Raw genomic sequence first — 16266 nt, forward strand, 5'->3', positions numbered from 1 at the left:
TTAATTATCCCTGATGACAAATCTGAAATGAATTCATCAACAGAAGGATGTTTTATATATTGGTATTGATCAACTGGGAGGTGTCAACATTTCCTGTTATCTATGTATTTATTTATCGATTTGTCAATAATGTACAATTTGGCTCAAAGAAAAGGAATAATTGTCAGCCTATGTATTCGCATTTCCACATTTCCAGCCAAGACATAGGTAGGTATACCACATTTTGTGTAAGTAAGATGCAGACTAGAGACCGAATCTGCCCCTTTGTTGCCAAAGTTTAGTTCAAGCAACAAGATCCGAACTAAGAAACACGTTTGCAAAGTGTTTCTTTTATATATATATATATATATATATATATATATATATATATATATATATATATATATATATATATATATATATATATATATATATATCTAAAGCCAATTGAGCTGGTGCCTATGTTTGATCATTTGTAAATGAGCAATAATTGGCAGATTTGAGTACCTACTTGTACTTCGATACCTCCACAGTTAAAGGGGCTATATAACATGCTTACATAAATAAATCAATCTTTAGTAAATACATGCAGATTGTCTAATGTGGCCAATTTGAAGGAGAGCACGAGTTTGTATAGTCTACAGAAACATAGACATACACACATCACTATGTAGTCAAAATCTTTATAATCTTCTGGAGAGGTAAGCTTTGTTTTTTTGGTTTTTTTTTTTTTGTCCATTATATACTGTGATCCTTAATTGTAGCAGATAAAGCGATATATGATATTTTATGTCTTTTCTGAAATCTATTGTCCAGGTAAGTAGTGACACCTGAAAGGGTCCAGTAAATGTATTGCAATGTATAAACAACTTCAACACTTTTTTTTTAATTATCAAATTGGGGATGAAAAGTTCTAGCGTACCATACATTTTCACATTTGAAAATTCAGCAAATGTCAGCGTAGTACATTGATGGTATTAGTTATCATTTGATACATTGAAATCATAGAACTCAATATTGCAGGACAGAAGGATATATCTATCTATATAAAAATAAATATATAAAAATCAAAATATATACATATTAATATTATTATACAGTATCTATTTAGCTCCAACAGTTTGCTCAGCGCTTTACAAAATGAAATTACAGTTACAATACAATTTGGTACAAAAGTAAACAGAGGACCACGCTCGTTAGAGCTTACAATATATATATATATATATATATATATATATATATATATATATATATAAAATTTATTTTTATATGTATTATTTAATTTTATTTATATATTTATTTTTGTTGCAAGTGATAACACAAACACTGGTCCACTATCTCCATCTAGTACTTCATATTAAAAAAAGAATTTGCATGCATAATATTTCGCTTGTTATAAAAAAAATAATAAAATATAGTAAAATTCAAGATCTCTGTATACCTCCATATTTTGGAAATGAATGCTTTCTAACAGTTTAAAGAAAACAATGACAGCTGCTGGTAAGTCACATCAAACAATAGCCTTGGCATCCACATAGAATTGGCACAGAATCTTAAAATGTACATTAGCAAAAAAAATAAAAAAATAAGCAAAAGTAGTTTAGTTGTGCCTAGTAAAAATATTTTCTTCTACGTTTTTAGCTATCAAATTTTGGTCCGTTTGAACAACAAAAAAAAAAAAAAGAAAAGAAAAAAGCGTGTCTGAAAACACCAGGCAACAGTGTTGTTTGTGAGAGGGGGGAGCAAGGCTTGGTGCCCAGCTGTGCGCAGGCGCAGTCCCGAGTCTCCCCCCTCCTAATCCATTCAGTCTCCAGCAGGACCTGTCAGTGGTGACGTCAATCATGTGGAGATAGCCAATCATAGAGAGCGGTTATTGTTGAGCTCTCTGGGCAGTAGCAGTGTCTGTGAATCTCTATTCAGTGCCTCAATGCTTCCTGCTGCTGCTTCTCAAGCGTAGGGGATTCCACTTAGACATAAAAGAAAAAAAAAAACTTGAAAAAACTTTTGGGAAAAAAAAAGTTTTTATTTTATTCTTTTCCCACAGACAGGTGATTGTAGAATTAGCTGCAATAAGTGTGGAGGCTTTGGGGAACACAGTGATGGACCCTGCATTCTCCAAACGGAACCCGGCGCTGAGAATAGTAGACTTGGCAGGGGCTCATCATCATCATCACCATCATCATCATCATCCTCCTCCTCACCACCACCACCCCCCTCAGACTATGACAGGCTTCCCGGGGTACGTGGGTCATTCCCACTCAATGGCTCATGTGCACCCTGGGGAGTATGCTGCTGATTCTCGCCTAGGGCCAAGTCCTGCATTCCGGCCAGAACACATGGGGCACCATCCAGCGGCCCTCAAACTCAGCCCTGCCCATAACCACCAGCACCACCACCATCACCACCACCAGCAGCAGCACCACCACCACCATCATATGGCAGGCCAGGCTGAGGCTGCCTCCAGTCCACCAGGAGCATTTGTCCCGGCTCCCTCAGCAGCTGTCTCCTACACAGCTCAGTCTATCCCTGCAGGTAGGGACTTTCTAATAGGTAGGGATCTGACAGTTCAAGTGATGCCAGGGCTGAGTGATCAACACTCTGCGGCAACCTCTCACCATGGCATGTTTGTCTCAACGACAGGTAGCTACCCTGGGCAGCATGGCCACCACGCGGAGCCTGGAAACCATCCCTACTTCTCTGGACCTCATCATGAGCACCATTCCCATGCAACCCCAGGTGGCCAGCCTCTAAACGGACAGATAAGATTGGGGCTACCTGGAGATATGTACAGCAGCAGGTCTGATCATTTCACTCAATCAGTGTCTAGGACAGATCCTTTCTCCTCCGCTTCTCTTCAAGGCTACGCTGGCATGAACTTGAATATGAACCTAGCTCCTCACCACGGACCAGGAGCCTTCTTCCGATACATGAGGCAGGCGATCAAACAAGAACTCATCTGCAAGTGGATAGAAGAGGAGCAACTGCCCAAAAAACTTTGCTCCAAAACTTTCAGCACCATGCACGAGCTGGTCACCCATGTCACGGTGGAGCACGTTGGAGGACCCGAGCAGTCCAGCCACATCTGCTTCTGGGAGGAGTGCGCTAGAGAAGGCAAGCCTTTCAAAGCCAAATACAAACTGGTCAACCACATCAGAGTCCACACGGGGGAAAAACCCTTCCCCTGCCCCTTCCCTGGCTGTGGGAAAGTCTTTGCCAGGTCAGAAAACCTGAAAATCCACAAAAGGACTCATACAGGTCAGTAGCAGCCTCTCCTATCTATGCATGCGATTCTCAGCTTTTGATATATTAGAGACACTTTACTTTTAGTGCCACATTGCATCGCCTTTTACTACGCGCAGCTTTAAGTGGCCATATAAATAAATTGATTATAATCCCCAGAGATGCTTTATGACCGCTTCCATCTTGTGACCTGATTGATTTAAAGCTCTGGGGATTGGAAATGAATCAAGCTAGGGGGGAAAAAGGGAGTAAATACATTCGTACACGTGGTTGTAAACTTTCATTCAGCCTAATTAATATTTATGAAAAAAAAAAAATCTAAGCAATTTATACCAGCATCACAAATGGGATTTTATGGTCAAGATAAACTATTAAATATGGATTACTGGGGCGGTGAGAGCTGAATATATTCAGTTAGAATTCAGTCTGACAACTGTCTTATTCCTCTGTGTCTGTGATATAAATAGAAAGGACATTTTCTGGGTATTGCTGTGCTTTAGGGAGGCTTCATATTATCTAAGAGACATTTGTTTATATATATTAGTATAGTGTATAATGTTATATATAGTATAGTGTCTATAAATAGACACTGTGTGTAGGTAGATAGGTAGGTCTCTCCCTCGAGAGAGAGAGAGAGAGAAAGTAGTGCGTATATATATGTGTGTTTACTTTTATACATATATTTAGAGAGAGTATATAAGTAGTGTATATATATATATGTGTGTGTGTGTTTACCTTTATACATATATGTAGAGAGAGTATATACGTAGTATATATATATATATATATATATATATATATATATATATGTGTGTGCGTTTACTTTTATACATATATTTAAAGAGAGAGAGAGAGAGAGAGAGAGAGTATATAAGTGCACACACACATCTATCTATCTATCTATCTATCTATCTATCTATCTATCTATCTATCTATTTATATATATATATATATATATATATATATATATATATATATATATATAGTGAGAGAGAGTATATAAGTAGTGTGTGTGTATCTATATATAGCTATAAGTATATAGATATATATATAGAGAGAAAAAGAGAATGAGAGTGTTTACATATATATATATATATATATATATATATATATATATATATATATATATATTTATAAAAAAAATTCTTTACATTTTTTTCTTTTTGCAATGTCTTTTGTAACTTTTATTGCCATCACTTTTCTAACGATGCCCCCCCCCCCCCCCCCCCACACACACACACACTTGTATGTAATATTTCCAGTACTTTACCCCATTCATCAGGGCTAGAACTTCACCTATACACGTGTTTCCAGCTCATCTTGAAGCCCTCGGCGTTTCTCTCTCTTGTTTTTCCTCATCTGATCGCTTTGCATTCCATCCCATTTATAAGAAATGACAAATTCGCAGTTTTGCTGCTAGTTGTGAACAGGTGCTATGCATCTTGGAGAACATGTTGCCTTTGATGACAGGCTGTCTCCTAAGTAAACAAACTTTCTCCGCTCATCTCCTCTTCTGGAGTTTGCCATGCAGAACATCACCATCCTCCAAAGCAAATCTGAGCAGCAAACTCCAGGCTCTGGGGGCAGAATATGGGGAGTTTTTGCTTTATTGTTATACACAGATGCAAGTTTTATCTCTCTGGTGATGAATTAGCCTGCGTTATAATCCTGCAGGCTCTTTACAACCCTCATTTTCTTTTCAGCGTTTAGAAGTGCTGGGGAATAAAGAAGGAAGTGGGATTGTGCTTTTAATTTGTTGCAAATGATTCAGGAAACAGTTACAAACGTTCACTAGAAAGAGAGGAAAGTGCAGATTTCCCTCCATTTCTCTCCAGTAAAAAAAAACTATCTGGACAAAAAAATAAATAAATAAAAAATAAATAAACTAAAAATAATAATAATAATAATAAATATATATATACGAAGATTTTATATATATATATATATATATATATATATATATATAATGTGTGTGTGTCCAATTCCTATATAGATATTACAATATAGCAATATATGTACATGTATGCATGATCCTATCTCTATTAAGATAGTGCAGTTTATATACATATATGTATAATCCTATCTCTGTAGGGAAATTACAGTATATGTACATATCTGTGTGATCCTATCTCTATAGGGATATTGCAGTATATGTACATATATGTGTGATCCTATCTCTATAGGGATATTGCAGTATATGTACATATATGTGTGATCCTATCTCTATAGGGATAATACAGTATATGTACATATATGTGTGATCCTATCTATATAGGGATATTATAGTATAGGTACATATATGTGTGATCCTTTCTCTATAGGGATATTATAGTATAGGTACATATATGTGTGATCCTTTCTCTATAGGGATATTATAGTATAGGTACATATATGTGTGATCCTATCTCTATACGGATATTACAGTATATTTACATATATGTGTGATCATTTCTCTATAGGGATATTATGGTATAGGTACATATATGTATGATCCTATTTCTATAGAGATATTAAAGTATATGTACATATAAGTGTGATTCTATCTCTTTAGGGATATTATGGTATAGGTATATATATGTATGATCCTATGTCTATAGGGAACTTACAGTATAAGAACATATATGTATGATCCTATCTCTATAGGAATATTACAGTATATATGTATATATATGTATGATCATATCTCTATATAAACACTACAATGTATATATGTACATTTATGCATGATCCTATCTCTATAAAGATATTACAATATTATTATGTACATAATTATATAAAAAGATGTTACAGTTTATGTATATAGATATGATCATATATCTATACAAATATTACAATGTATATATGTGCATGTATGTATGACCACACTTTTAAAAAAAGATGTTACAATATATGATTGTGTACATATATGTATGATCACATCTCATAAAGATATTACAATATATGATTGTGTACATATATGTATGATCATATTACCATAAAGCTATTAAAATGTATGTGATAGTATATATATTTATGATCACATCTCATAAAGATATTACAATATATGACTGTGTACATATATGTATGATCATATTACCATAAAGCCATTAAATATATGTGTAAGTACATATACATATATCACATCTCCATCAAGATATTGCAGTATATGATTGTGTATTTCTCTGTACATAAAGGACAAGTTATGATGTTTCTCTCTCTGACATTATAGGGATGAATCCCTCTGAGTGAAGTTGAAGGAATGTTTTCCTTTGAACTTCTTTGCTTCCCCCCCCCCCCTCGCAAACTTTTCGCCTTTTTAGAAGATCCCAGTCCCTGATCGCTTATTTGTAGCTGACAAGTGTTTCCTGTTTTCTTATTTGTCTTGCAATCTTCTCTCCCTCAGCATTAGTTATCATTTAATAGCTCTATTGAATATTAAAGCATGCTGACAAGGAAAGCTTAGTGTTTACTGCTGGTAAGTGGAATGTCACCAGCACAGACAGCAGTGCTGAATGGGATGGGGTATTTCTGGGCAGACACTGTTGTGGCGAGATATTAAAATACTCTTCACAATCTCACACATTAACGTGGATGATTTTCCCATGAGATTCTCAAGTTAGAGCCGGGATATCATTTTATAATATGCTTGACTGGTATTTAAGCAGAGCAGATGGAGATCAGCTCAGCGTTTAGCCTGCCAGTCTGTGTAGACTGGAGGTTGGAGCATTGTGTGCAGGGATGGGGATGTCACTACACCAGGGCTGTGTGGGAAATGGCTGCAGCTCAAAATGTACTGTCTGAATCATGGGGAAGCTAGGAGTTATTACACATTGCCAGACACAGCAAAATAAATACAGGGAAAAGCCAGGCCTAGCACACAAACAAGCCAAGCTAGGCCACGTGTGTTGTATCAGAGAATAGGCTCCATTCACAAAGCACTGGGATAAGGATGCTTATTTTCAGAGTGACAGTTGTTTTAAGCGAAGGCCAATGAGATTTTTAAATTACAGTCACGTGGCTGACATAAAGATCTTATCTTTGTTCTACATCATAGTTATGAGAATTGAGCCTAATTCAGCTCAGGTGGGAGCTATTTTATTCTAGTCTCTACTGGCTTCAAATATACTATCACATTAAAAAATAAAGAAATAAATGTTACATTAATCTGTATTATTGAAGGGAGCACAGCCTATAGAAATTCTGTCTTTAGTAAATCGGTCCCATCAACTGATGTTTATTTTTACTTATAACAACCAGTCAGATTCCCACTGTCAATGCAGAGCTGACAGTTCTAAAAGCTTTTTGATTGGTGGTTGTGTACAATAAGGCATCTTTTTTTCTAGCACACTTTGTATAAATAATAATCATAATAATAATAAGCCATAAAGAGTTTAGGGATGTCTCTGTGGATCCTGTTAGTAGCACATGACAATATACAGAGTCAGTTAAAATTTGGGACCCCAAGAGGGTTCTACATCCAAACCAGGACCCTTCCTTCTGCTTGTGCTGAAGCTGTAATGCTCCAAGTACTGTCCAAGGAGTCTTAAAGTCTATTATCCATGCACACTGGCTTAAAAATTGCTGCTTCTTCACGAGTATGTTTCGCCTGTAGAAGCAGCTCAGTGTTATCCTATGTGTCCATGTACATTAGGATGATTAAAGTCATATTTTAAGCTCAGAGTTTGGATGCAGGAAAAAAAAACCCTTGCGTTTATTGAATGGAGCTTTCTGGCAGAAAAAATGCGAACGCTCCAAAAACTCGCCTAAATGCTAATCAGCATTTTTTTCTGCCAAGGGAACTGGCGTTTTTTTTTTTAAGCCCAGTGTGCATGGAGCTGTAAATGTTGGCCAGCCAGAGATCCTGGTTTCCCTTCAATCAGGCAGTGTTGGTAGGAGGCATTAAGGATAAATGTCTCCTTTATTCAGTGAGCCAATAGTAAATCCGTCCCTTGTGTAACAACAGAGGAGGTTTAAATATGATTTTTGTGCAGTGCTAGTGACCCCTGCATTGGTAATACGGTTATGTGCCTTCCCTCTGAGAATACAGTACAAGTTCATCTAATAAAACCATGCAAGGAGCAATGATGATAAATAACCTTTGGTAACTATCCACCCAGCCAGGACCATTGAACAATGATTTCTGATGGGGTCACAGGCTTCCAACACTTTTGAAAATAAATAAATAAATGTGGTAGAGATAAGTAATACAGATTGCAAGTTCAGAACGTCACAATTATCAGCATTAGGACTTAAAGGGCTTCACAAAAAATGCTTCATCTTTATGAATGTGAAATCCACTGGTGGAGAGTGCAGAAGTGTGCAGGATATGCCAATCTCCTCTCCCCCACTTCCCAGAAAGAGACCCCTAAACTGGTGTAAACTGCATTGTTACATAGTTAGTCTGGCTGAAAAAAAGACAAAAGCCCATCCAGTTCAACCATTAAAAAAATAAGAAAAAAATAGTTATAATCCTACACCCACACTTGATCCAGAGGAAGGAAAAAAAAACCCAGCAAAGCATGATCCAATTTGCTCCAGCAGGGGAAAAAAATTCCTTCCTGATCCCCCGAGAGGCAATTGGATATTCCCTGGATCAACTCTACCTACAAATGTTGGTATCCAATTTATATTCTGTGTATCCAAGAAAGAACCCAGGCCTTTTTTACAGCAATCCACTGAGCTGGCCAGAACCAACTCTATTCCACATTTTCACAGCTCTTAAGAAACCTTGTGGTTGCTGTAGGTTACTGTTTCTAGGCACTAGGCAGTGCAGTCTACCTGTATGGTACCCCCACACTACAACCTGCACATGAGACATTCAGAGCATGGGGCAGGAAACATAACATTGGTCATTTGAATGTACTTGCCTCTGATCACAAAGTCATTTGGAAGCTATAATTGGGTATTATTCACTAAAACCAGAAAAAAAGAACACAAAACTAGAGTTGTTTATAGCAACCAACCAGATTTCCATACCTGACTGTTATTAGTAACAACACTTGCTTTGTGCTAATGTTCCTCTTCCCAATTGTAATAATCTCCTTCTGCTGATGGAGGTATGATTTGATAAGTCTGTTAGAATCACCATTAGTGTTGGTAGTACATGCTGATATCATATGTTATCTGCTAATTACGTCATTCTTTTAATGCAGTTCTGGAAATGGACGAATGTAACCGTTAATATTGTGTGTGTGTGTGTGCGTGTGTGTGTGTGTGAGCTAAGCATTTTTTAGGCATTTTTTGGCGTTTTTTTAGCAGATCTGCAAATATTATAGGCGTTTTTTTCAGGCATTTTTGCTGTGGCCAATAGAAATGAGAAATAGCTGCTGTTTTAGCTTAAAACGCCTGAAAAAAACGCTCACCCTCACTGTGCAGGCATTTTCCATTCAAGTCTATAGGGACATCTGCCTGAAAAGTAGCGCAAGTACTTTTTTGAAAGACAGGTATTTTGCTATAGGAGACAGAACGCTCCAGTGCGAACAGGGGCCATTGGAAATAATGGGATTTTACTTGTTGAGCATTTTTGAGTGTTGAGGTGAAAAACGGTCAAGTGTGAACAGGATCTAAATGTTTTTCAGGCAGTTTTTCAAATGTTTTTTTGTTCAGGCGTTTTTGAGTGTTTTTTTTAGCAGATTTGTAAATATATGCGTTTTTTCAGGCATTTTTCATTTAGGCATTTTTGCTGTGGTCAATAGAAATAGCTGCTGTTTGAGCTTGAAACGCCTGAAAAAAAAAACGCTTGAAACAATGCTCATTCTCACTGTTTAGTTGTTTTCCACTCAAGTCTATGGGGACAAAACGGTCACATCTGCCCAAAAAGTAGCACAAGTACTTTTTTGAGCAACAGGCATTTTTCTACAGGTGACAAAACACTGCAGTGTGAACAGGGGCCATTGGAAATAATGGGATTTTACTTGTTGAGGGTTTCTGAGCGTCCAGCTTTGAGCTGAAAAACGCTCAAGTGTGAATGGGGTCTAAAGAAAAGTGTGACCAATGTAGCAAGCTAGAGAACTGATGCTAAATAAAGGATGAGTAAGAATGATGCTTGTTTCAGTGGCTCATGTACGCTGATTGAGATTCTTGAAATTCTTACATGCTGTGCTTTGTCTTTTAGGGGAGAAACCCTTTAAGTGCGAGTTTGAAGGCTGCGACAGACGCTTTGCCAACAGCAGCGACAGAAAGAAACATTCCCACGTCCACACCAGCGACAAACCGTATAACTGTAAAGTGAGAGGCTGCGACAAATCGTACACCCATCCCAGCTCATTGAGGAAACATATGAAAGTGCACTGCAAATCTCCACCTCCCAGCTCAGGCTATGAATCCTCCATCCCATCCCTGGTGTCCCCATCTTCTGATTCAGGACAGGACCCTGCTGCCACCTCCTCCCACACTGAGCGCCTGTCCTCCTCCACCCAGGCCAACCTGAGTGAATGGTATGTGTGCCAAGGCTCAGGGGCAAGTGGCATCCCTACCCCCCCTAGCCACACTCCTTCCCCTGAGCATCGAAAGGCTTCCTACAATAACTGTGACTCTAGGCCCAATTACTAGGACTCCTCTCAGCCCAATGCAACTTGCTGATGAGAAATACTGTGTTTTCTAATGACTGCAGAGATCGCCCTTGTCTGTGCCTGTTATGGAGTAGGGAGTGGGCTAATGAATGGGACTGGTGGCTAGCATCAATGCACGTGGGACCTGGACACAAATTCAAAGCTATATGTGTGTGAGTGTCTGTTAAAACTTTGGACAAATAAAATTCTACCCATCCCGTGTTTAATCAGAAAGCCCAATATTGAGCATTTGCTGCCCTCTCTGATTATCGATCACCCTTCAGGATAAACCGTATGAATGAGCCAAAGTCCTTGTATTGAAGGTTCCCAAACGCTGCCCACTGCTGTCTGCCATGCACCCTCCCACGGTGTTCCGAGATCTTTGTTAGCTGCAGTGCTAGTGCTTTTTTAAACTTTGTCCTTCTTTTGTTACTGCTTTGTATAAAAGAACAACGAAAGTATTTTATTAGTTGTCATGGTCAGTCTAATGTATATACAGAGCGATCAGATGGCTGCAGGCTGGTGTATAGATTTCTTCTTTTTATTTTTATTTGGGATGCAAAGGGACCAAACCTGACCGCATGGACTGTTCTATAGAAGGTGTCATTATTTTATTATAAAAGCGGTGTTCACGGTGATGTTATACATTCGGTATTGTACAGACAGAGTTATCACATGTTTGTGACGTCTTACTGATTTTTCAAAAGAGGGGCGACTTGCAAGAACATATTTCATGTACTGTAAAATAAACTTTTTTTTTGTACCAAGGAAATCTGAATTGGTGCTTTCTCTTAAGTCAGACTGTGATATACTATGCAATGGGGTATACTATGTAGTATATTATAGGTGCATTCTTTTGCTGTGGTATACTATGTAGTATATTATAGGTGCATTCTTTTGCTGTGGTATACTATGTAGTATATTATAGGTGCATTCTTTTGCTGTGGTATACTATGTAGTATATTATAGGTGCATTCTTTTGCTGTGGTATACTATGTAGTATATTATAGGTGCATTCTTTTGCTGTGGTATACTATGTAGTATATTATAGGTGCATTCTTTTGCTGTGGTATACTATGTAGTATATTATAGGTGCATTCTTTTGCTGTGGTATACTATGTAGTATATTATAGGTGCATTCTTTTGCTGTGGTATACTATGTAGTATATTATAGGTGCATTCTTTTGCTGTGGTATACTATGTAGTATATTATAGGTGCATTCTTTTACTGTGGTATACTATGTGGTATATTATTGGTGCATTTTTTTTACTGTGGTATACTATGCAGTATATTATAGGTGCATTCTTTTGCTATGGTATACTATGTGGTATATTATTGGTGCATTTTGTTACTGTGGTATACTATGTGGTATATTATTGGTGCTTTATTTTACTGTGGTATACTATGTAGTATATTATTGGTGCATTCTTTTACTATGGTATACTATGGAGTATATTATTGGTACATTTTGTTACTGTGGTATACTATGTGGTATATTATTGGTGCTTACTTTTACTGTGGTATACTATTTAGTATATTATTGTTGAATTCTTCTACTGTGGTATACTATGTGTTATATTATTGGTGTATTATTTTACTGTGGTATACTATGTAGTATATTATTGGTGTATTATTTTACTGTGGTATACTATGTAGTATATTATTGATGTATTCTTTTACTGTGGTATATTATTGGTGTATTCTTTTAAGTCAAATTGTGGCATACTATGCACTGTGGTATACCGTATGGTATATATTTGGTGCTTTCTTTTATGTCAGACTGTAATATACTATACACTGTGGTACACTACGAGGTATACTGTTGGTGCTTTCTTTTAAGCCAAACTGTGGCATATTATGCACTGTGGTATACTGTGTGCTATACTATTGATGCTTTCTCGTAAGTCTGGTTGTAATATATTATGCACTGTGGTATACTATGTGGTATATTATTAGTGAATTCTTTTAAGTCAAACGGTGGCATATTATGCACTGTGGCATATTGTGTGGTATTCTATTGGTGCTTTCTCACAAGTCAGACTGTAATATACTATTCACTGTGGTATACTACCTGGTATATTATTTGTGCATTCTTTTAAGGTAAACTGTGGTATAATATGTGGTATACTTATGGTGGTTTATCTTAAAGTCAAACTGACATACCATGCACTGTGGTATACTGTGTGGTGTGGTATACTATTGGTGGTTTCTCTCACAGTCCAACTGTGGTATACTGTGCAATTGGGTATACTATGTGGTATACTATTGGTGCATTCCCCTAAAGTACAACTATATTATACTTTGCACTTACACTATGACGTATTTTATTGGTGCTTTCTCTTAAAGTCAAACTGTGCTATACAATGCACTGTGGTCTATTATTAGTGCTTCCTCTTAAAGTCAAACTGTGGTGTACTATGCACTGTGGTATATTATGTAATATACTATTAGTGCTTTCTCTTAAAGTCAAACTGTAGTATACTATGCACTGTGGTGTATTTTGTGGTTCACTATTAGTACCATCTGTTAAAGTCAAACTGTAGTATACTATGCGCTGTGGTGTATTATGTGGTATACTATTAGTACCATCTGTTAAAGTCAAACTGTAGTATACTATACACTGTAGTATATTTTGTAGTATACTATTAGAGCTTTCTCTTAAAGTCAAACTGTAGTATACTATGCACTGTAGTATATTATGTAGTATACTATTAGAGCTTTCTCCTAAAGTCAAACTGTAGTATACTATGCACTGTAGTATATCATTTAGTATACTATTAGAGCTTTCTCTTAAAGTCTTAAAGTCAAACTGTAGTATACTATGCACTGTAGTATATCATTTAGTATACTATTAGAGCTTTCTCTTAAAGTCTTAAAGTCAAACTGTAGTATACTATGCACTGTGTTATATTATGTTGTGTACTATTGCTTTCTCTTAAGTCAGACAAGTGGTATAATATGCACTGGAGTGTATAGAGAACCTACTCTCAAATGTTAATATAAAGCTACATTTGGCAGGAGGGGGTAAATAAATGACAATAAAAGGGCTGAATGCTTGCCTTTCCTGGAGAATTCCTGGGGGAAATGATATATCAACTCATGAAATCATGGATTTGTGTTAAAGTCAGAACATAGGTGCCCACTATTCCCAATCCTTTATTCCAAAAAGAGTTTAATGCTCTAATAACATACCTGATCCCCCATTTAGCTTTGAACCACATGTACTTCTTCTATGTTAACAACCATTTGATTGTGGGTGAGACATGGGGGCTGATTTACTAAAAGTGGAGCTTGCAAAATCTGGTGCAGCTCTACATAGAAACCAATCAGCTTCCATGTTTTTTTTTGTCAAAGTTTAATCAAACAAGCTGAGGTTAGAAGCTGATTAGCTACCATACACCAGATTCTGAGTGCACTAGTTTTAGTAAATCAGCCCCTAATGCAGACCATACATGGGTCAAATTCCGAACAAATTTTCTTTAGAAAATCAGAAATTTTGAAGTTTTGTAATCCATTGGTACCACCATTGATTTCAAAATTCGACCAACCAAGCCTTTAATTTCACCTCAGGTTACTACAGAAAATAATTTTCGTGGCCAAGAATTTTCTTTTCTTTCCAGGTCACAGTTCATGCTCATTTCTTTTTCAATTATATTTTTTGCACTATCTCCCATCATAGATTAGAATTTTATTCGGTTTTCAAAAAATTTCCAACATGCCCGATTACTCAAATTCGATGGTCGCATGAAAATTGGCTGTTGATGTCACCCACTAATGGTACAAAATTTGAATGAAAATTCTTAGAAACGACTTTCAAAAGAAAATTCTTCTGGAATTCGACCCATCTATGGCCAGCTTAAGGCTGGCCATATATTATACAAATTTCCTTTAGATTTACCAAATAGCATATAATATGATGTCAAATCTAAACACTTTCAATTGTATTCAATTAGGCAAGCTCTTGCACTACATACTTGATGTGTAAATCTAAAGGAAATTGTACAGAAATTTGTAAGAAAATGGTATAATGTATGGCCAGCCTTATGTGGCCCACTAATGGTTGCAAAAATTCTTAGAAAAGATTTTCGAAAGAAAATTCTTTTGGAATTCGACCCATATATGGCCGGATTAAGTAAAGGAAAAAGGCGACACCATTCAATGGGATCACAATTCTTTGTGGGCAGGAAAACATCTACATATTAACAGATTTTTATAGAATAGGCTTGAAGTAAATGAGTAATATTTCCACTGACCTTATAAACTGGTGCTGATTTTTCTGCATCTAAGGGGAAATAAAAAAAAATAACATGGTACCTTAAACTAATCTGCATTAAATGAAATCCCTAAACCCAATTAGATGTTATAGCCAGGGTTCTGAGTTGCTGAGATGTTTGACCCACATATTTCTCTACATGTCTTGGTGGGTTTTATTGTCTTTTTGGGTTGGCTGTTAGAAGAACACCAATGGTCTATAAAATCTAAAAGCTGATTTTGTGTTCTATGAAATGATGGCCCATCATGTGTAGAAGTAAAATCAGCTGGTCTAGCCATGTGGACAGATCTCCCAATCTCCAGCTTGCCTCCTCTTCTTCTAATGGTGCCTGGCTTGCTGGCCACGAATGGAAAATGTGTGCTGAGCATCTGCAGAGCACTTTGCATATGAGAGATAAGATCTGCTTCCCATTCTTGTCTTTGGGGGTGTGAATTTCTCAAACTGTTTGCTTCTATAGGCTAATCACCTTTAATTTTTCATTTCCTTGTTACAGATGTCTGCCCTGTTGCTCTCAAGGTAATCTAGACAGTCACAGCTGAAAGCTTGAATATTATGCTTTAGACATCAAAGCCTCTCCCTCTACAAAGAAGTATTCTTCTGAACGGTGAATCTTCATGGTAAGTTAGGATTTCTATGGCAATAGGCAAGTCATACTTAATTCTTGAAAGGCTCAAGTCTGGAGTCTCTCCATTCTATTCATCCAGGACATAATATTTACGTATAAAGGAGCCTTTTTCTCTTGTGTGTACACGTATATATTTTTGTTTGACTCCAGCTAAATCATTTTCATTTAATTTCCAGTAAACAAAAAACACGCGAATGGGCACTTGTCCCAGATGATAATAAAAAATGGAGAAGAATGTTGGGAAGAAAAGGGGGCCTCCTGAATTGAGGCGTCAGGAAACTTTTGTTGGGGCTTTCTTCGCTGATCAGAGAATTCATTTTGATTTGATGGCCAAGTTTCAAAAGGCAAGGAAATGGTTTTTAAGGGAGAAGAATGGAAGAAAAGCCTAATCAAGTTCGGGTTGTTCAAAGGGGTCTGGTTTTGGGGTTGAAAGTGTGAGTTTTATGGTGCATCAGCATGGCACGTTAGGGTCTCTATGGTAATGAGAGGAGCAATAGCAAGCTGCCATCAAAGGAGGCACACTCCATTTAAGACACAGTCTATTAAGATACATTTGGACTGACCTTTGACTTCTTGCTAGCTTAATACTACGAATCATCCTCTAGCTATACATACCACT

General features: G+C 36.9%; 1 protein-coding gene and 1 long non-coding RNA gene across 2 annotated transcripts in view; both read left to right on the plus strand.

Annotated features, from left to right (window-relative positions):
* Positions 1-16266, plus strand: part of LOC149469259 (uncharacterized) — a 43664-nt gene that overhangs the window by 11370 nt on the left and 16028 nt on the right. The window contains exon 5 of the long non-coding RNA XR_016311621.1: positions 15516-15639. This is a non-coding gene — a long non-coding RNA (uncharacterized LOC149469259). The remainder of the gene's footprint in view (positions 1-15515; positions 15640-16266) is intronic.
* On the plus strand, positions 1881-11520 carry LOC149469260 (zinc finger protein ZIC 4-like). Its single transcript, XM_089669536.1, has 2 exons — positions 1881-3234; positions 10313-11520. Exons 1-2 carry the CDS (start codon positions 2079-2081, stop codon positions 10747-10749), a joined length of 1593 nt encoding a protein of 530 aa, XP_089525662.1. The 5' UTR covers positions 1881-2078; the 3' UTR covers positions 10750-11520.

This window comes from Staurois parvus, unplaced genomic scaffold (assembly GCF_062004578.1).
Source record: "Staurois parvus isolate SC_StPar_1 unplaced genomic scaffold, SC_StPar_1.0 ptg000078l, whole genome shotgun sequence".
NCBI classification, from domain to species: Eukaryota; Metazoa; Chordata; class Amphibia; order Anura; family Ranidae; genus Staurois; species Staurois parvus.

Excerpts from the sequence above, each read along its gene's own strand:
- LOC149469260 (XM_089669536.1), top strand. The coding sequence starts at position 2,079 with ATGGACCCTGCATTCTCCAAACGGAACCCGGCGCTGAGAATAGTAGAC. Across the intron at positions 3,235-10,312 it reads CCACAAAAGGACTCATACAG|GGGAGAAACCCTTTAAGTGC; the intron begins GTCAGTAGCAGC and ends TTTGTCTTTTAG.